The sequence below is a fragment of the Pezoporus flaviventris genome, unplaced genomic scaffold, assembly GCF_033815535.1.
Source record: "Pezoporus flaviventris isolate CSIRO_AGI_PZ_B2104156 unplaced genomic scaffold, CSIRO_AGI_Pfla_v1 ptg000096l, whole genome shotgun sequence".
Lineage (NCBI taxonomy): Eukaryota > Metazoa > Chordata > Aves > Psittaciformes > Psittacidae > Pezoporus > Pezoporus flaviventris.
In genome coordinates, this window is record NW_026892644.1 from 2,703,966 (window position 1) to 2,726,146 (window position 22,181).

General features: G+C 37.7%; 1 protein-coding gene across 1 annotated transcript in view; it reads left to right on the forward strand.

The window, feature by feature from the left end:
* The window catches only part of ANO2 (anoctamin 2), a 177,238-nt gene that overhangs the window by 40,107 nt on the left and 114,950 nt on the right, over window positions 1-22,181 (forward strand). Inside the window, exons 7-10 of the mRNA XM_061476402.1 lie at window positions 535-583; window positions 3,567-3,622; window positions 3,874-3,915; window positions 9,255-9,319. Of these exons, the coding sequence (XP_061332386.1) occupies window positions 535-583; window positions 3,567-3,622; window positions 3,874-3,915; window positions 9,255-9,319 (212 nt within the window). The remainder of the gene's footprint in view (window positions 1-534; window positions 584-3,566; window positions 3,623-3,873; window positions 3,916-9,254; window positions 9,320-22,181) is intronic.

Below are 22,181 nucleotides of genomic sequence, written 5' to 3' on the forward strand. Positions count from 1 at the left end.
CCTTGCATCATGTTCCTAAGATCCAACAGGCTGGAAATGCAAGATTTCTTTCTGCATAAGCAATGCCAACAAGAAGAACAAGTTATCTATCTTCATCCATACACACTTGAGTTTCATAGATACAGCAAACTCATGGATCACTTTATGAGTCTTGATGTTATACTTCCACCTGTGAAAGCTAGATGTGTTTTTTTTCCAAAGTCTGATATTGTTGTAATATTTTTTACAATGTAAAATTCTCATTTTACCTGAATTCTTTATGTTTCACATAGTATTTTAAGGATGTGACAAAGCAGGATTTATCCTATAAATGTTAGAGGAGTAATCCACTATTAAGCCTTGGCATAATGTTGTCAAGTCTTATCTAGCAGCCTCAAGTCATGCATTTATATGAGTGAAATGTACGATTTAAACATATATGCAAATGAACTCCACAGAAGCTTCTTATTTTAAAGTTTTGTTTTATTGCTACTGCCATGATGATAATAATGATAAAAGATGATTTGTGTGATATATCACTGTTCTTTTGCACAGGTACGTGAAATTTTGAAGCGCACATCCTCAAAGTCAAGAAACAGCATGGGTAAGGAGGAGGGAAGATAATTATACATGTTGTTTTGAAAGGAATTGTTTAGGTATCTCACAGAATATTTATTTTTCTAGCAGAGGACAGAAGTATGCTGAAACATTTTCACAAAAAAACATAGAGATGGAAACAAATGCTTTTTCTGAAGACTAGATTCAAACTTTTCTACCATGTTTGGGATAGGACATGGTAATGGGAGCTTGCTTTTCATTTCTACAGGTGCAGGATCAGGCACGTAACTTGCACTTCATGAGTTGTTATAAAATTTGATTTGATTATTATATGATCTGCTTTTGAAAATTCAGATGTCAGCTACAATATGTGGTATTATTTCTTCCAGAAGCAGATTTTTCTTGCCATTTTAATATAATAACACATCTTTTCAGGCTATTTTTACCACTGCTGCCTTAAAAAAATTATCCATGAACTGCATAGTGAAATATATGACTTGACTATGACTATTGAGAAGATTCTGAGTGATACTTTTGAGATAACCCTGAAATATGTGGAGCTTTTGTTTTCTTGAGGTTCAGAACACATGCAGCTGTGTTTATTCTCTCTTCTCTACCTTTTTTCTTTCACCCGCTGTGATGGATGACACGTATCTCCCTGATGGCAAAGAAATGATAGTACTCCTTGTCTGGCATGTTTTCTGGAAGTCCTTTTGTGAGCTTGACCTCTTATGTGCAGCTCACAATGTCCTAGGGTAATGTACTTGAAAAGAGTAGTATTCAGTAAAAACCTGAAAAGATGGTTGAGAAAATGTACGGCATTCTTAATTTCTAAACCATTATTCAGCTGGTGTTTTTCTATGTTGTGTGTTTCTATGTTTTGTTCTTCTCAAAGGCTCTGGGGGGGCACTAGGGGGGAATGCTACTTTATTTCCAGAGAACCCTTTTTGTGACTAGAGAGACCATGCTTTCTTTGGGAGCTGTGGAGCCTATGCAAGCAGATGTTTCTGAGTGCAGGATTTTAGAGACAAGGTATTGTAAAGGTTATAAAACAAGAAGCCTGAAGTGCAGCAGGGACACTAAACCTGTTGATGTAAAAGACAGCCACCAGAGCTGGCACTTTCCCAAGAGATTCAGAGAGAATGTGTTGAACCCATTGAAACTCTTAAGACTTTGTAAGTTATTGGGCTGAGAGAAAGCTTGAAAGAAGCGATCTGTCCTATAAGGACACAGCAGGAAGGGAAAGAGCACTTTATCAATGGGGTTGTCTTTGCCTCTTCAAATATTTTTCTATATTAATATGTTGTTCTGGTTTATAGTGTAATAAAAGCCATCATTAGAACACTACTAGTGATTTTTCATGCTTTTTTGGCACTCCAAGTTGAAAATACAGGCTGATCCACTTCAAGCTCTGGTCAGCTCAAGATCCCATTTGACATGAAGCAAATATTTCAACCTTCCCATCCTTGTTATCTTTCTGTCTCATAGTCAAAACACGATTATGCGTCATGTTTGACATAAATTCACTAATTATTTTGGTCTTCTGAGATTCTCCCCCAAAAGTCCTGTTCTTCATATGTTGCTTAGGTTTTCTATCTCACTGGTCTTAAGACTTAAAACTACTCATCATAAGTGGTTCAAAAGATGTCTTTAAGCTTTTTTTGTTTGGATTTTTTTTAAGATCCCACTGATTATTTTGCAGAGGAAGTGGGACAGTGGTAATGGAAATACTTATAGCAGTCTTTGATTTCCATAAAAGTATGATTCATATTATAGTAGGAGGAAAATAACACTTCAATCATTTCCTCATTGATTTTTACACCTATGTAAGGCTGAATCTGATTCAACTTCTATGACATTGTACAAGGAAGGCATATTTTCTTTTAGCAAGTCTCTGAACCACTGAAAACTTTCCAAACATGGAACTCTTTCAGTAGAAGACTTGACATTATACAAACATGAAGATTTCCCAATTCTATTAATGCATGTATTGGTAAGTTCTTTCTCTTTGTACCAAGGAAGAAATTTGTTGGCAATGCCTATCTAGCATCTCTGACCAAGGTTTTTTTTTCCAAAACATTTCAGAATGATGGTTGCCTAATTTGACTGTGGATTTTTTTCATCCCTGAAGACAAGCTAGCTAGGTACTTTTTACTGGGCATTGAAAGTCTGGAATAAACTACTAATCTTAGCTTTAATTGTCATCTTATGGAACAACTGTTTTCACCTACAGAGGCTGAAGACAGAATGGCTGTAAGATTCGTAGGTAGTGAGAGCCAATAGTGATCTTGTGTATGTCTGTAGGTGCTGTAGTAGTTACCTTGGGGATTCGGTTGTTTAAGCCCTGAAAGTAAGCAGTCAATGAATAGTGCCATGTCTCTGTATCTTCCTGTATCTTTCACCAGAATTCCTGTTTGCAATCTTTAGGACTCAGCAGTCTGTCCTTGTGCATCCAGGATTTCAGCATAACTGTTGACTTGGTGAGCACAAACTGATATAGCTCCTACAAACAGGAGTTGCTTCAAACCCAGAAGGATGGCCTTATGTGTTGATATGAGGAAGGGTAGAAAACCCAGTACTTGGTTCAGTGAAAATGAGACCTGATCTAATAATAGTCAATAGAAAATAAAAGTTTCTTCAATCACAAATTTCCTTGCAAAAGTGAGTTTTTTGTTCATTTTTGTGGTGGTATGTCTGTGGGGATCCATGGTTCTGATCACTGTCAATCTTCAAGAAGGACTTCCCAGGTGCTTTCCTCCTCAGCCACATGCCTCTGCTATCAAGGTAATAAAGTGGTCAAAAGGGCCTTTGTAAAATACTAATTCAGTCAAGAAAAAGCACTATATGGAAATGACCCTTTGAAAACAATTTTTCCATAGTCAGGTTTGTATATGCTCATCTTGACATGATTTTGACTGTTTCAGTAATCAAGCTCAGTTCCCTTTGTAATGTCATTAAATGAAATCTGTAATATTTTTTTCTGTTTACCTATGCCTAGCTGTTGACCATGTTAATTTATTTTCTTTCAGGTATTGGGACATTAATAGCAAACAATGTTTATGATGCAGCATATCCACTTCATGATGTACGTATATACTATCAAAAATATAGTTCTCTGATAGTATTACTCAATATTACAGAGAGATCAATGTTTATTGTCTGTGACAACAGTAATATATTCCAAATGTGTGATTTTAACATGAAATCTCTTACATGTAAGTACTTATTTCAAGTTGTGACCTGAAAGTGAAATCAAAAATATAGGAACAGCTGAGCAATCTTTTATTGAATTTGATCTGTCTTTACATCATTTACTAAAGCATTTTCTTTCTACAGGGTGAATATGAAGGCCAAAATGATTGCATGAATGAAAGAAAGGTAAAATATTGTGAAAAATTAATTTCATATTAGATTTAATGTGACAAACATGAATTCATCTCCTAAATGTTATTAAAGTCGTTATTAAATGTTATAAAATACAATTTTATATTATTATCCTGAATATTACGTTATTAAATGTTATAAATGTTATTAAATGTTGTTAAAAGTATTAACTAGTGTTCAATCAAGTAGCTTTTTTTACAGATGCATATATTTTTTGCAATGTTTATTTTCCTGTATTTCTGTGTGTAAAAGATATGTCGCAAGACTTTTTATAAAGTCTTCTTATGAAGTACTTCAGTGAATTTAATTTGATATTTACATCTTGAAATGCTTCAGGTTTCCCTACGCATGCATGGACAAGATTTTTCAGTATCTCAGGAAGCAAAAGTTGTTAAATAACTTAGATGGTTATTTTCTTTCCATAACCAGATGGTACTATAGAACAATGGTTACTAGATTAAACCGTGGTTGTATTTTTTATATGATTGTGCATTCAATTAAATTACATGCAATGTCTATAAAATCTGCTTTCAATTATTTTGCATGTAAAAAGTTTCTAGCTATCAAAAGACTTTTGGAAATATATCACCCACCAACACTCTCCACAAGAGAAACGGATGCATAATCAAAGACTATATGAAGTCAGACTGGTTTTGTTACATATGCTTACTATTAGAAATGTACAGAATTACTGTAGTCCATTAAGATCCATTCCATATTGTTCTCTAATGTTTGCTCTTGTTCTTCTTTTCCCTTGATATATGAATGGTAGGAAATGAAAAGTGTGGGAATAGAAAGGGGTGTGGGGGAGAAAACAGCAAAGAAAAATAGAGTGTTTGGATGCCTAAGATATTTACTATAACAGAAATTAAATTGCATATATTCTTGGTGACCTTAAGTTATTTCATGCATGTTTTTAACTCAGCAGTATTATATGTTGGTACGTGCCATTTGATGCTTGATGGAGAGGTAAGAAAATGTCATTAATTTGGCAAAAAGTGCAGCTCTCAAGAGCAGAATTGCCACAAATGATGGTTATATGAGCATTTGAAATGAAGACCGAGTTCGTAGGTCATACAAATGAATTTGATTTCTCCAGTGCTGGGTTAGTAAAAACATGAAGCATATCTTCTTTGTAGTTTTGGTAAATAGCGTTAGCATTCTGCCACTAGATGTCTTCGTGTGCTTCATACAATTTAATTTGGTATATGAAACTTGTAAGCAAAGGAGACAAAGCTGGAAAAAAAACCCTATAAAGAAACTTGTATATTTATGTCTGTTACTTTGAATGGTTTGTTAATGAAGAAATTGTCAGCACTTGCAGAATTTTCTCTGAGTAAGTGATAATACTGATACAGTAATGGACTCTGAAACAATCAGCTACATAGTTTACTGACTTATAAGGTTAGCAAATTTGAAGAGAAGAAAGGTAAATGACCATTAGTCAATGAAGGAAGATTGAGTGCTGTGGAATATGGTGGAAGAAGGCCTAAATGGGCTAGTGTCTGGAAAAATATTCACCCTACTAGTTGTGTGTTGTGCTGCCTTCTTTTTATTCTGCCTATTAGGCTCAGTTATGAAGTGTTAAGTATTAAAAACATAAAAGCTTCTTTCCAGAAATACATCATTGATTATTCACATATGTCTCTGCTGCCTAGCCACTGAATATGCTGTAGTATTTCTATGCATAACATCATCTGTTTTCTATCTGAATCTAATAGTCTCAGTGTTTAATTTCCTGAAAAGACCAGATCAAGTTTAAAGGCAAGGGGGGCATTTTTGATCTTTTTTTTTTTTTTTTTCTTACTTTGCCCATTTTTATTTTGTCCATTTTAACTTATCTGTATCTTCCATTTTAATTGTCTATTGCATAAGACTGAAAAATTATTAACTGAGCTCATCTAGGGTGCTTAAGCCAATAAGGCAGCACAAGTAATTCAGATTTATGTACCAATTCATAATATAAAAAGTTAATCCTTATTAACCCTCTTTAGGATTTCCTTGGAAAAAATGCACAGTGAAACAATACTTTTGTCACATCCTATGAGAATTAGAAATCTGCAGTCAACGAAATCCACTCTTTTCCTAAGATGGTTGATTAGCGTAAAGGAGTAAAAGGAATTTCCTTCTTTTAGTGTAATTTCTGCTCTAGATTTTTTTTTTTTTTTTTTTAAGAAAGCTATTGCACAGCAGCATGGTAATAACTCACCATGAGTATAAACACTGCCTTGGTGTTCTTTAAGCTTCTATCTCACTGGCAACTTTTAACCCTGCATTGCTAGCAATACTTTTGACATTGAGAAACACATGAGGGCTTTGTTACTTACCTGGGAAATACACTGTTGTCATATACTACAACAATATCCCTAGAATATTAGGAGCAGATTGGAAAGTGTTGCTATAAACTTACAGAAATTGCTGCTTTTAAATGAAGCTGATAAAATACAATATACTATATTACAGAACTCTTCCTAGAATTCATTTCAATTTAAGCAATATCATGAAAGGAAGCACATTCCAGTTTCCAGATTAAGCTTAATCTTTTAAAATTGCAGTATTGAAACCGAGGCTTAGTGTGGGCAACACATGTGAATGCTATAAAATACCTTTGGTGTTACGGCTTTTAGAATCAGAATAACTCCGTGTGAACCTGTAGTCTGACATAATCCCATAGCAACCTGTTCCTGAATTTACTGCAATTTTAGAAAGACCTTTGGTTTTGCTCTTAAAATTCTATTTTGTAGGTACATTCAAAACAGCTTTTAAATGGTTTTAAGAATTTAATAGCTTTAACTTCCTTGTTTTGCATATTTCAGTGAATGTATGTATCAGTATGATTTATTATGGAAATAAATAAAATTTTAGGTAATGTTGTGGGGTAATGGCAAGGGGTGATTTCGAATAGGTGACCACAATTATATGAAAATATCAATATGGCCACCAGGGCAATCCTCTTCAACTCCTGTCGAAGCCAAAGAGTATCAAACGTAGTCTCATAATTTCTTTCCACAAGTGTATAACACTTTGCAATACTGTGCTCTGTAAGAGCAATATTCTGAAAGCTAAGGCTCTACACTCTGTCAATCTCATTGTCAAATTCCCAGTTGCTTCAGCAATGTGGGGTTTACCCCTGACCTATGAACAGAAAATACTTTATCCTGCATCTTTAAGGAATATGCAATGGCGTAGCTTTGTTCACTTAAATAGTTGTGAGGAAGTTTCCAGCAGTACTTTGTTGGGTGAACGTTTGCTGGATCCAGGTCTTAATTGCTCACTTGATATTTATTTAGTTCTTTCACATAGCATCTGCAGGAGAAGAGGCATTATAAACAGCAGAAAAATGTGATAGGAAAAGCTCAAAATATGTCAAGGTAACTCTGCAGTTACAGTATCTGAAATTTCTCCACACATTTTAATTGTGCTGTTAACCTCATGAGGTAGCATAGAATTGCTGCTAGCTGTCAAAATGGACCATCTGACAGATACAACTACTGGTAACTGCAAAACCTATACGTACATCCTCTCCAACTCCTGCTGGCTGTGTATTCATGTGCATGTTTCTTGCTCTGTGTCTTCCTCCCTTGCAGCTTTAAAATTTATTGTCCAATCCCAAGTTTACAGGAGAACAGAAGTCTCCAAGGTATTCACTCGGCAATTACTTGCTTCACATTAATTAGAATTTCCATGAGACAGATGAGGGACGATCAGTTAGTGCGCGCAGCAAGTTTGGAACTGAACTATGAGGTCATCTATTGGAGACAGCAGATATTCGATGCAGAGGCTTTTTCTTAAAACACAGCTTCATCACTACTCTTATTAGGAATGATGTGCCTTATTTTAAAGGAGCCAACCTCACCTCTCATATGCTGATCTTTTTCTGGACCCCCTTACTTCTTTCTTGAAAAGAGGAACAAGAGGCTTGACACCTTCTTTTGGAGTGATACAAAATTATAATCTATAAATAATAATGTGAGTAATTTAGTAATTTATTATCATATTCTGGTTATTTGTTTAATATTTTGGTGCACTCTGTACTTCAAGAAATAGTTTTCAATGAGCATGTTGTCTTAGACTGTCTGCAGGCCTTTCATAACATAAAACTGAAAGGAATATGAACAACTCAGGTGGTTCCACACAAAATCTTACTCTTTTGCTTAGGACTGCCCTGATTTTTATTTTTCTCTGAAGATAAAATGTGGTGAACTTTCATCTAAAACAAAGATCCTGCTGACGTCTCCTCTGAGCTTCCTTTGGTCTTCACATAATTCTGGAAAGCTTCATTTTTTCATGTCCTTTCTAATGGATTAGTAATAAATTCGTACACAGTTATAAGATGTACTCTTTTATCACATTGTTAATTACATTGTAATTTCTATTCAGCTGCTGGCTTTTATTTCAGAACAGCCTTTCACACTGTAATTATCAGTTTCCTTCACAGCCTTTTGTAAAACAGTATCACAGGTTTCCTTTTTTTTAATTGGAAGTTGATGAACAAAGTTGTGTCACTTACATCACAGCAGTGGAAGAGGGAATAAGGAAGACTATCCAGGGTCCCTTGCGTGTTGCATTTTAGTGTATTGTGGTTAATGTGCTATAGGTCCTGAAATGTTTCCTTTTATTCCTGACTGTTCCCACTGGATTCCTCCCATTATAAGAAGTTTATATAGTATCTATGCCTTTCTTTGAGCTTTCTGTAAGTTGTGGGTGAATTTGCATTTCCAACAGTAAACATGTGAACTTGTCTGTCCATGTGCAGTGTGGGGAGAGAAGGGGCTTTTGTCTCGGCTCTACTGGGTATAGTAGCCTCAGAAGCTGGGCAGAAGAGCAGACTAATTTTGACATAATTACCTCTTGGTATGTTTTTACATACTGTTTTACCAGTTTTTAACACTTACCTCAGTTCTCTTCACCTTGGCCCTGGAAACACTGGTCAGTACTTACCTAAGGTGTAATTTCAGACATTAAATAGATAGTATAATAGAAGAATTTCACTCTGCAAGGAGGATAAGTTCTAGCATTTTCCCAATGATTTCCATAAGACTACAGCGTCTTTTGTGTTTTCTTTTGAGCATTCTACTTAACATCACTATCTAATAAATGTGGTGGGGAGGGGGTAGGCATATGGAGAAAGATGTTTGTTCACCATACTTGCATTGCTGACTTGGTTGGAGTCTTCCATAACTGTCTGAAAAAAGTACTTAGAAGTATTTATTGAAGTATGGGAAACTTCTTTTTTTCAGTGTGTATATTTTTAACTCTTAAAAGATGTTTGTAAAAACAGATGGGATTACTTTTTTAAAGTTCATTTTCTGTTTTGTTTGTTTGTTTTTCAGTTACTTTATCGAGAATGGGCAAGATATGGAGTATTTTACAAGTTTCAGCCTATTGACCTCATAAGGTAATACAGACTTGCACAAAACATTAAGGGACCTGGTTCTCAGCTGATGCAGATTAATTAACTTCCTTCCAGTTACTTCAGCAAATGAGATCTTGGATTAATCAGAGCATTAAAAACAATGTTCTCACTGTTTTTCTGTAGCTCTAATGATAATTTACTGTAACAAAAATGCACTAAACAATAATGTATCTTTGATTTTGTATGGTGTTATTCCTGGAAGAATGTCATAGTTTAGATTTTTTTTTTTTAAGTATTATTCCCTACAAAAAAGAGGAATTTCCATTTACATTGATGATTTAAAGTTTTTTTGAGAGTATATTCACAATGTCTGGTGAATAATTAGAATCTGGTGTTCACATCATGAATCAGTGTGAATGTATTTGATACTGTTTGTTTGGTTTTTTTTTACTCCTGGTTTTACAAGTTTTAATCATCCGTATGTGTTCCCTGTGGGTTTTTTTGTATATCTTGAATATCAACTATACAAACACAGAATCCGGGCTTAAAATAGGACAAAACCATGATGCTTTTTAAGGAATTTCCATAATATCTCTACAAGAAAGTCAAACCAAAACAAAACAATTTTTGTTGTATACTATAAATACTGAGTAAAGTAAATGTTTGTGGAAAGTGCTGACATGAAATATTCTTACATAACATATCTGTCTAGTAATGAACAAACTATGATATTAACAAATAAACAATAGAAATAAATATTTCTGGATAATCTGTATACACAAGAAAGATGACGTGTTAGTACTTATCTTAGTAATAGTCAAACTTCAACTGGCTTTTATTATATGGTCTACCCCTAAGTAATTACCTGGTGTAAGTAATATGGATATTCAATAATCTTCATAAAATGTATTTATTGTATTTTGAATTAAAGTTTAAATACTGCAGATAGTTTTTTCAAAGATTTAACTATTAACTTGTAACATGAGCAGAATTGCTTTTTATTGGAAGAGAGATGTTTCAAATTGGCAAATGGTCATGAGACCATCAAATCTTACTGAGGTTCTGCAAGGCTTTGAAATTTCCTCTTTTTTTCTTTCATTTTTGTGCAGAATTTATATACATTTTGAAAAACAGTTATTCCAAGCCAGGCTACTGTATAGGACTAGGTAAACTCATAAGAAGAATACACCACTTGGCATGTTCTTAGTAAGTAATATAAATATTAAGTTAAACTGACTGTCTAGAGGAATTCTCAAGTTCTACCAGACCTGACAGCTCAGCTGAATTAAAAATAGAGGTACATCTGCTTACACTCCATCTTAATTTGTATTTTGCTGTCTCCATTATAATGTTGCACTATACTGATATGATTTCATAAAAATTCTGTGGTTTAAACTTCTGTGAGAAAAAAGAAGGACCAGACATGTGCAATTGATTCTCTGTTCTCAGAGATTATTTTTCTTGCTTTTATCTTCCGTACTTTGCTTGACTGTAAGTTTGATTGTTACCACTAAAATAAATGTGTTTTTTATTTTCTGGGTAATGTTGGAGCTTTAGAGTACATATACCTGAAGAATTACCACCTTTTTCTTTCTGCAACTGGAATAGGTTTTTGCACTTCTGTACTATGGGGGGTATCAGAACTCAGTCTCAGTGTGGATTCTTATTCCCTTGGCAAACATCAACACTTTGTGGAATTTGATAATTTACTGTGACCCTTCTTAGATTGATCAGATTATACTCAACTTTTTCCTTCAGTATGTAGACTGTGTAACTTAACAAGTCTATATTCAGACTTTAATGGACAGAAGCAGCATTTATTTTGCCTTATACTCAAAGCCTGTTTTGACTGATGTTTTCAAATATGTTAATTCTGTTGAAGTATGTTACTTAAATGATATTCACAACCCCAAACTAATTAGATGTTGTAGTCTAATTTTTAGTACAGCTTGCAAAACAGTGTAAATCTTTTAAACTATTCCTGTTTCATCTATATTCAGTCAGAATGCACATTGAAAGTCATTCTTCAACTGAAGTTCCTATGCTGGAAGACCAGGTATGGCACTGTAGAATTGTTATAAATCATGCCTGGTGCTTCAATACCTTGCTTCTGGCAATACTATTGTTCCGAGTTTCCAAGCGATTGTACACCAAAGCTAGGAATCACGTTATTTCTTATGCTCACTCTTGGCCCAGACCTAGGATTTTGTGAGGTCTTTTCTATTATCTGATATCCTGAGGGAATGCTGACTGCATAGCCAATCTTAGACTATTTTTGACTTTTTAGTAACATAAAACCAAATAAAGTACCATCGTGATATTCACTGGCAGTTCCACCCACCTGTGTGTCTTAATCTGTAAAAGTGTTCTGCTATGGCTTTATGCACCTCTTTGGGCTATAGAGAAAAGCTAATATTTTTTTTAAATTGGGAAATGCAGTTGTGAATGAGGAGGTTTTCACCAAATGAGAACATGGTGGGTGTTATGTTATAACATATGTTATATGTTATATGTTATATGTTATATGTTATAGAATGGTTTGGACTGGACTGGAGCATCTAGTTCCAACCCCCCTGCATTGAGCAGGGATGCCTCACCCTAGACCATGTCTGATGATGATCATCTCTGTGGCCCTTAAGTCTAGAGGAGGGTCACACAGATGATCAGAGGGCTGGAGGACCTCTGCTGTGAAGACAGGCTGAGAGAGTTGGGGTTGTTCAGCCTGGAGAAGAGAAGGTTCCAGGAAGACCTTGTAACAGTCTTTCAATACCTAAAGAGAGGCTACAACAAATCTGGAGAGGGACTTTTTACAAAGGCATCTAGTGATAGGACAAGGGGGAACGGGTTTAAACTGAAAAAGGGTAGATTTAGATTAGATATTAGGAAAAAAATTCTTCACTGAGAGGCTTGTGAGACGCAGGCACAGGTTGCCCAGAGAAGCTGTGGTTGCTCCACCCCTGGCAGTGTTCAAGGCCAGGTTGGTTGGGGCTTTGAGCAACCTGGTCTAGCATAAGGTGTCCCTGCCAGTGGGGGCTGGAACTGGATGATCTTTAACGTCCCTTGCAACTCTAATCATTCCATGATTCTATAATTCTATGTATTTCTAGTCTACAGCAAAGCAATTTCCATTAATAACTTTAAAGGAATATATAATGCAGATCATGCAGATTGTACAGTGTAAATTGAAGGTTGGTTTGTAAGGATACTCCCTAGGAATTTCATGAACCTGTGTAAAGAAAACAGGTTTTTATTATTTTTAAATAAACATTAAAGTATGTTAATCAGAGTTTTAACAATATGATTTTAGAATTAATTGATTTTCTTTAGACCTACTGTCTGCCCAAAGCAGGGCTTGCTTGAGAACTAGATCAAATTATTCATGAGTTTTGAAACATCTAAGAATGGAGATCACCCAGTTTCTCTGGGCACACTTTCCAGCACTGCATCACTCTTGAGGGGGAAGAAATTTTTCCCTCTGTACAGACCAAATTTTCCTTGGTACAACATACAGTCATTGTCTCTTTGTCTCAGCAGTGTACCTCTAATGAATTATAGCAAGTCAAGAAAATCCAAAGCAATTATAAGTACAACAAAATTTATATAAAAAAACCCTCTATTTCTTGTTGAATGCAACCTTTACCACTTAGGAACTCTAAATTAATTATGAAGTGAGTATGCTAAGGTTACTGATATCACAAAGAAGTGATTATACTTCTGAGACAAAACCTTACTTACCTCCTTGAAAACTGGCAAGTTATAATCTTCTTAATGGACATCTTGAAACGCTTGTAGATGGGATCCCATGTATGAACTGAAATCCCCGATAAGAGACCATCATTGTAGAGGGGAGGTCCCCTTTCATTATTACTATGAGATTACCTCCCCCTAGGGAAGTCAAGCAAAGCTAGTTCATTTTTAATTGTGGTAGAGATTATTTTAATTGGTGCTTCTAAAACACTGGTGCTTCTAAAAGCTTCCAGCTCATCAGCTCCTTCTCACCCATCTAATTTTTTATGTTTTCATTTCTATTTCCTATTGCTAGGATTTCACCTAACTTCTTAATAGCCAACAGGCTACATTATCTACAGCAAGATTATTTTCAAATCTCCAAATGCATGTATATGCTTACCTTGCTGTTAAGCCTAAGACTGGGAAGACATGGTCATTGTAAAGATTAAGACTCTGTATATAATAACTCTTTTTGCAGGAGTAAGTTGAAAAGTGTGTTAACCAAAATATTATTTATAGTGTATAACATGTAAATCAAAACTTGGGAGTTTCTGTTACTCAAACTGTCTGCCTAATATACTTCCTCCTTCCTTTTTTTAAACTGTTTTTTGTGGGGGTGGAAAATTATTTCAACTTCACAAGTAATGGATTCTGGTCCTTCATTGCAGCGTGCCTCTGTTAAACCTGTCACCAGTTTCCCCCTGTACCTACACTTGAATGCTCTCTTCCTAAAACACAGCTGCCTATAGCTTTCTTGGCAGTTTTTAAGGCAATAATAGACCTCCAGTGTTCTTGAGTTTGACTGTCTCAGCATACAGCTGCCTTCACTTTCAGTGTCTTAGGGCTTGTGTAGTGCAGCACACTAGTCTATCAGGCCCCAGAAGTGTTATTTCTGGTTTGCCGTTTTACCTTTTTAGTTCTTCACCAATCTTCACCACAAAAAAACAAAACTGAGTATATCTGCTTACCCTACTTAGGATAAGGCAGTTTTAAAGTGGCAGTAAAACAAGAAAAGGGAGGTTCTGTTGAAGGGGCATTTTTATTGTCTTCAGAGATAAGTTTTTCTTCCTCAGCAAAAGTGTGGTTGAGATCAATTTCTGGTACAGCATTCCCCTAACTATAGCCATCTATCTTACTTAATACATTAGCACATCACTGCCCCTTTCATCACAGTGCTTTGTAGCCACATCTTCACCTCTTGAGAGAGAACATTTTTCTCCACATACTGTCTAGAACTCTAAGACCTGTCTAAAGTCTGTGGTGCCCTTTCTAATTCCAGATGTACACTCGAATGTTGTTCATTTTTTTATACTAACTTCAGAGTTATTGATCATCAAAGTGCAGATTCTCCTGTATGTTTTAATCGCTCTGCTTCCCCGACACTCCTCTGTTATTATTACAAACTAACATAATCACACGTCTGATCTTATTTTTTAATGTAATGTAACCACTTTGGCAGAAAACAGCCTTGTAATATGTGGTTGTCTCACAGGGATTGAATAACCTACTTGAATGCTTGGCTTAGAGCTGAGACTAATCATTCCAGAGTAATAGTTTGAAAGAACCTGGTCTAGTGGAAGATGTCCCTGCCCATGGCAAGGGAATTGGAACTAGATGAGCTTAAGATCCTTTCCAACCCCAACTACTCTGTGATTCTCTGATACAGCACCCCATTCCATGGTGGGCTGGCTGACCCAGCAGGTCAGTCTTACACTTCCCTGATTCATGAGATCCTGGAGAGGGTCCCTTTATACCAGGTGGGTAATGAAAGTAAAGAAAACAGTTCTTCTTGGTAAACAACTTAATGACTCAGTTCCCATACAGAAATATGAGAACACTATGCAATTCTTCCCTGACTGTCTTTAGCAGGTCTGTCTTCAACATTCACAAAGATTCTGAGGCTATATGCAAGGAATTCTTTATAAGGAAAAAGAGAAAACAGCTTTAAGCCTGGGAAAGTGCAGTAATTGAACAAACATAACATTAAGGAGAAAAATGCCCATGAGCTTCACCAGTAACTTTGGCAGTAGTCCATCTAAGCTCCTTTCCAAACCTCTGATGAGAACGTGACTGAAGCAATAACCTGAGCATATCTTCTCACTAGAACCCTTTTACACTTTGGGTCCAAGATCTTTTTATAGTTCCAAGGAACAAAGATTCATTCCCAACATGAGGTACGTTCAACTTACGGTTCTTCAACATTAAAGCACTAGCTACAGTGGGAAGTGCTATGCCAGCATCCATTCAGCCTTGGTGTTGTCTTTTGTGCCAGTTTTTACAACAGAGAGCTTCCTGGACAGAGCCAGAAGCAGGTGGGACGAACTCCTAGTTGTTGTGAAAGGAACATTTTCTCCGTTATTATAATTCGTTCCCCTTTCCAGTGTCTTTGTGATCCCATTATCCCTCACAACCTCAGTTTATTTATGAAAGGACTTTTTATCATGTCACACATCCATTAAATGGACTGCATATTAAATGCTTGATGCTGGGACTGCACTTTTCATCTGCAGTTTTAGGGAGCTTCCCTTCCACCCCTGGGACTTCATGTCACAGGACTTACATGAGTGCTCCAGCCTGTGTTTATTTCAAAGCAGAGGGGTTTTGCTCATGGTGCATAAATCACTGAGGAATTTGTATTGACTTGTTCTGCTGGATGCAGGCCTGTGACTGCAGTGAGATGATTTACTTACGGCTCTGCATTTTGTAGAATTTGCCAGTCCTGGAGGAAGTGGTTTTCTCTCTCTGTTTTGGCAAGAGCTTGGTCTTATTTATTGGTGCTTGTATGAGAGATGGTATTTTAAAACAGTAGGCTTGTATTGCACTGGTGAGGAAAACCAGATCCCTGCTTTCTGATAAACATAATTCCCTTGCTTCAGGTCACTGTCTAAGGACTAGAATTCCTTACTCCTTTAGTGGGATTTTCAAAAGCTACATCCAGCAATGGATATGCACACCTACATCAGGATTTATGCGAAGCCAAGGTGCTAAGACTGAAGTTACTGTACAGTTTCCTGGTGCCTCCCCCTTGGACTGTGTGGTTTTGTAGGCAGCTAGAGTTCATTTTTATCTGTGTGCAGAACTGTCTCAGGCCAAATTCCACAGTATTTATGTATGATGACTAAACTTCACAGCCAAAAACTTGTATTTCTTAATGGACTAGAGCAATAGCTCCCAATGCAGGTATTTTTGGAGGTGATATCAGGATATTTTGATAGGAAATTAAGCTTGTTTTTTTAAAGCAGAGAAATGGAAGCCAGACGTGGGAATCCACAGCTGGAAACAAAAGAGAAAATCCTGCACAATTTAATATATATGCATACAAATATTTGTAGGCATTTAAAGGTATGTATGGCTGGGAACTGCAGGGAGTAGGAAACAGTTGCTGCATTTAGATGGTTACAGGTCTGCTTCTCTTTCTTCTAAAATTGCTCATGACATCTTAATCACTGTAGAACGTTCTGGGTGTGTCAATGTGGGGTGAGAAGAGTTCCTTTTCTCACTCCTTGAACACTGACAAGGGATTGAGACCATCCCTTGTCAGCACTATACTAGTCAATACTAGTTCATGGGGTTGCTCTTCCCCAGGTGCGTGACTGCCCTTCTCTTTGTTGAACTTTATGATGCTCCTGTCAGCTCATTTCTTTAGCCTCTTGAGGTGCTTCTGAATGGCCGCATGACCCTCTGGCGTATCAGCCACTCCTCCTGGTTTTGTGTCATCTGCAAACTTGCTGAGGGTACACTGTGCCATATCATCCAGATCATTAATAGAGATGTTAAAAGAGGACAGTATTAGACCAGCATTGACCCCTGGGGTACCCTGCTAGTCACCCAGCTCCAACAAGACTGCCGCTGATCGCCATGCTCTGGGCTGGCCATCATCCAGTTTTCAATGCATCTCGCTGTCTGCTCATTCCACCCATACATCAGCAGCAGCTCTATGAAGACCTCATGGAAGACAGTGCCAAATGCCTTATTGAAGTCCACATAGACAATACTCACTGTTCTCTGTGATCTAGCAGGTCAGTCACTTCATCATAGAAGTTTATCGTTGGTCAAGCATGATTTTCCTTTAGTGAAGCCATGCTGACTACTCCTGATGATTTTCTCAGATTTAATGTACCTGGAAATGGTTTCCAGAATTAGCCACTCTGTCACCTTCCCTGGGACTGAGATGAGGCAGGTAGGCCTGTAGTTCCTTAGGTCATCCTTCTTGCCTTTCTTGAAGATGGGGGATGACACCTGTTTTTCTCAAGTCTCCCAGTTGTCATCATCAAGCAAAGATTATCAAGAAAGGCCTTGAAATGACATCTGCCAGCACCCTCAGGTCTTGTGTGTGCATCCCATCAGGCCTTATGGACTTATATATGTCCAGTCTGCTTTAGTATTCCCTGACCTCATCCCTTTCCACCAAGGCTACATCTTCCTTTCTCCAGCCTTTCTCTCTGATCTCTGGAACCCGTGATTCCTGAAGGCCTGAAAGATAATGAACCAGAAACTTATGTGTGCCTTCAACTTGCAGGATGCATTTGAATGTGTTTTGTTTGCCATTTGTCACAGTCTCAGAAGTCTTGAGCACTAGCAGTTTAAATTTTAATTATGCATGTTCTGTAGGTCTCTTAGTGTCTCAAAATGACAAAAGGCAAGTCTTGCTATCTCAAGGAGTGCAGCAATACTGTGACTGAAAAAGAATTTATTACACTTGGCTTTTAGTGGAAATTATACATCTCTTTATTAGCCACTAGATGGAGTATGTCTGACAGTAGTAATAGAGTGCAAATACAAGTACTTACTGGAGCAAATACGTAATTCAGTGTCTGTAGTAAGGTTAAGTTAAATTAACTTGAAAAGCAAGTTATTGTTATAAATCAAAGTTATTTCTGAGAAGTCAGTATTTGAGCTTCAAACTCTGTTACCCGACATGAAGAAAATTGTGCAAATTATCTTGTGAAAAATAAAGATGAAGAAAGTGATAAATAACAGTGACCTCACCTCTGTTCAAGGTAAAAACTTGGGGAAACACCCCATTTGCAAGTAAAGAAAAGCCAGAAAAGCTAGTGTTAAAAACACAGGAAAAAAACGATTAGGTAATTTTCCTGACAGTCTAAAATAAAGGCAGATTCACTATATCATATTAAATAGCTTAGTCCTTATTTGTAGGAGCTTTTAGAGTAATTATGAGAGAAAATGTTATAACTGAATGAATTAGTTTCTTACATAGAGCGTCTCTTGGTGTGCTGAGGTGTTTATAGAGTAAAACTGTACTCCTGTCCTCGTAGGCAACCTGTATTAACTTACATTAGTATTGACTCAGCCTCAGGTAGGCAGGCTGCCTGCTGTGGATTTTTAATTTGCCAGGTTTGGAGGGTTACTGACATTTTGATAGCTTAAATGTGCTAGAGAAAGTAAAGTAAAGAAAAGTAAAAAGAGACACTGAGTGTATTACCTACTTTCAGAGATGCATAGAACATTTGCAGGCAAAGAACATCATCAACTGAATAATGTAATGCTTTCCAGAGCTGAGGACTGCTTAAGGTTAAGGATTGCTATTGCTGTACCTAAAGTGCTATGTATGAGTACATTATTATTTTTATATTCTGGCATGTCATATTCTCTTTGAGTCTAGCTCTCTGATAAGAGATCTCTTTAACTGTGGGGATCTGGGCACTTTACAAAGGCCATAAAGTAGTGAAATAATGCTCTGTAGAAGCACTGAAGGTTTGTTATCTCCCATATCAGAGAGGAGAATGCAGTTACAGTGCTTCTGGTCAGCCAGCATCATGTTTATAAAAAGTGGAAGCAAGGACAGGCAGCCTGGGAAGAGTAGAGGGATGTTGTCCGGGAAGCTAGGGACCAGGTTAGGAAAGCTAAGGCCCAGTTAGAATTAAACTTGGCTAGGGATGTTAAGCACAACAGGAAGGGATTCTACAGGTACTTAGCAAATAAAAAACAGACTAGGGACAACGTAGGCCCCCTCAGGAAGCTCTCGGGAGAACTGGCTACATGGGATTTGGACAAGGCTGAGGTTCTGAATGACTTCTTTGCCTCGGTTGTCACTGGCAAAGGCTCTGACCAAACCACCCAAGTCTTGGAAGGCAGATGCAGGGACTGTGAGAATGAAGACCTTGGGCCCACTGTAGGAGAGGAGCTGGTTCGAGACCATCTTAAAAATCTGAATGTGCACAAGTCCATGGGTCCTGATGAGATCCATCCACGAGATCCATCCACGAGTCCTGAAGGAGCTGGCGAACAAAGTTGCTCAGCCACTGTCCATCATATTTGACACATCATGGCAGTCAGGTAAAGTTCCCAATGACCGGAAAAAGGGATAAAGAACTGGCTGGATGGCTGCATACAAAGAGTTGTGGTCAATGGCTCAATGTCCAGCTGGAGACCAGTAATGAGTGGTGTCCCTCAGGGATCGGTGTTAGGACTGGTCGTGTTTAACATCTTCATCGCTGACATGGACAGTGGGATTGAGTGCACCCTCAGCAAGTTTGCCGATGACACCAAGCTGGGTGGTTCGGTTGATACCCTGGAGGGAAGGAATGTCATCCAGAGGGACCTTGGCACGCTTGTGAGGTGGGCTGATGCCAACCTCATGAAGTTTAACCGTGCCAAGTGCAAGGTCCTGCACCTGGGTCAGAGCAATCCCAGGCACAGCTACAGGTTGAGCAAAGAAGAGATTCAGAGCAGCCCTGCGGAGAAGGACTCGGGGGTGCTGGTCAATGAGGAACTTAACATGAGCCGGCTTCAGTGTGCGCTTGCAGCCCAGAAAGCCAAGCGTATCCTCGGCTGCATCAAAAGCAGTGTGACCAGCAGGTCGAAGGAAGTGATCCTGCCCCTCTACTCTGCTCTTGTGAGACCTCACCTGGTGTATTGTGTGCAGTTCTGGTGTCCTCAACATAAAAAGGTTATGGAACTGTTGGAACAAGTCCGGAGAAGGGCCATGAGGGTGATCAGGAGCCTGGAGCACCTCCCGTATGAAGACAGGCTGAGAAAGTTGGGGCTGTTCATCCTGGAGAAGAGAAGGCTGCATGGAGACCTCATAGCAGCCTTCCAGTATCTGAAGGGGGCCTGTAAGGATGCTGGGGAGGGACTCTTCATTAGGGACTGTAGATAGGACAAGGGGTAACGGGTTAAAACTTAAACAGGGAAAGTTTAGACTGGATGTAAGAAGGAAGTTCTTTCCTGTGAGGGTGGTGAGGCACTGGAATAGGTTGCCCAGGGAGGTTGTGAATGCTCCATTCCTGGCAGTGTTCAAGGCCAGGTTGGATGAGGCCTTGGGTGATATGGTTTAGTGTGAGGTGTCCCTGCCCATGGCAGGGGGTTGGAACTAGATGATTTTAAGGTCCTTTCCAAAGCTGACTATTCTATGATTCTATGATTCTGTGATTCTATGATTCTATAATTCTATGATTCTGTGTTCCTTGCTTAGGCAGTTGGTAGGTAGTCGGCCTTAACTTCTCTGTAAGTCACATTACATGTCTACTTATTATGCTTCTATTGTTTGTATTACAGTCAGTAAAGAAAGGCTTTTTAATTTAATAATTCACCACCACAAACTATGCCCTTTCAGTTGTATTCTGACAATTTCCTGGAGTGGAATCAATAAGGTTTGTTAGTCTGAAGCTCTGTGAATTGCTAATCCTGGTTATCTTTACATAGTAAGGTTTTATCTTTTGTTATTTTAAATTGAAGTTAATACACAAAACCTGTGATTCTATTCTCGATATTTTTCTCATTTTTTTTAATACATTAGAAATTAAATATTCCTTTTCTCCATACACATCACCTTCTCCATAAAGAGTACCTTGTTATTGTGTTGATTGTACTTATTTCTGGAGCCAAGAGACTAGGGGAAAGCATTGTTCTACATCTAAAAAACTTTCTGTTCTCTAAGGTATTGCCATATTTTGACTGTTTTTGTTTTTGTCATATAGTGGTTCACAAGTAGTGTTTCACAGTGCCTTGGAAGAAAATATATCTGTGGTTGATAAAATCTGTAATTTAGGTGGGTTTGGCTCCAAATTTCATGTACCATTGGAGGACACAGCAAATATTTGTTAACTAATGTTTTCAAAGACAAACTTCAACTAAGAGGGATTAAATGGCCCCTGTGGCAGTTTGCTTCAATCTGCTTTCAGGCAAAAAGGGTAAGATTTGTAGTTTCTCTGTTGGCCTTTGGTGAATGCTCCTAGTTAAAAGCACTGTGGATGCCTCAGTGCATTACTTGCTAGAGAAAATACACAGAATATGAAGTCTTTCATAGATATCAAAAACCAGGCTGTGGCTCTAAACATTTTTTCAGGTCTTACTGATATGGTACCAACTGTTCCAAAGTGAGTGAGGGATGTGGCCACAAACACAAATTTTAGAACTAGCTTTCAGCAGTTGGGTTTGGTTTTGAGTTCTTGTACAGGCTTATCCACTATTTTTACAAACCCTTATAACTCATAACCCTCACAAACCCACAGACATTCTCTACTGCACAGTCTTGATCTTCATCTCCAGTTCAGGGAAAAACATGTACTCTTACCTTGGACAGAGGCTCTTTTCTTTGTTTTCTGTATGCAGAAAAGTTGACCTTTGTAATGAACTTTTTCTTTCCTGCCTCAGACTCAACTGCATTGTAATTTAGCTGAGGTTCTGTGGTTGTTTTTTTCCTCCTCTTAAAGTTTTAATGAAAAAAGATTTTCAGTCTCTTGGCAAGTTTTTCCAAGGGGTGTTGTCTTCTGCCAGGATCCTTTCTTGGCTTCCAGATTGCTCCATTTGGTGCACTTTCTTTATATCTGGATTTAGCACTGATACATTTCTTCTTGGGACTGTCTGGACAGAATATGTGCGTATATGCTGTCAGGCACAAACATGGTAGAAATCTCCAGGATCTCTGGATGCACAGCAACCTCAGTGCTGCTGCTGAGCAGTAATTTCACCCAGGTGTCTCAGATGGTTGTAATAAACGCTTGAATCCTGCCCTGAGAAAATTTTCAAATGGAGAAAAAATGACAAATCCAGGAAAGCTTGTACATAGGCAACTCTACCTGGAGTGAAACCGTGGGGTATACGGAGATGTTATATCCGATTCCTGGTTCAGTTATAGTGACTGGGCTTTTTTTTATACTTCAGCAATCTTTCTGAAATAATTCTACAGTTTTGAGATGGAAAGTTCAATTTG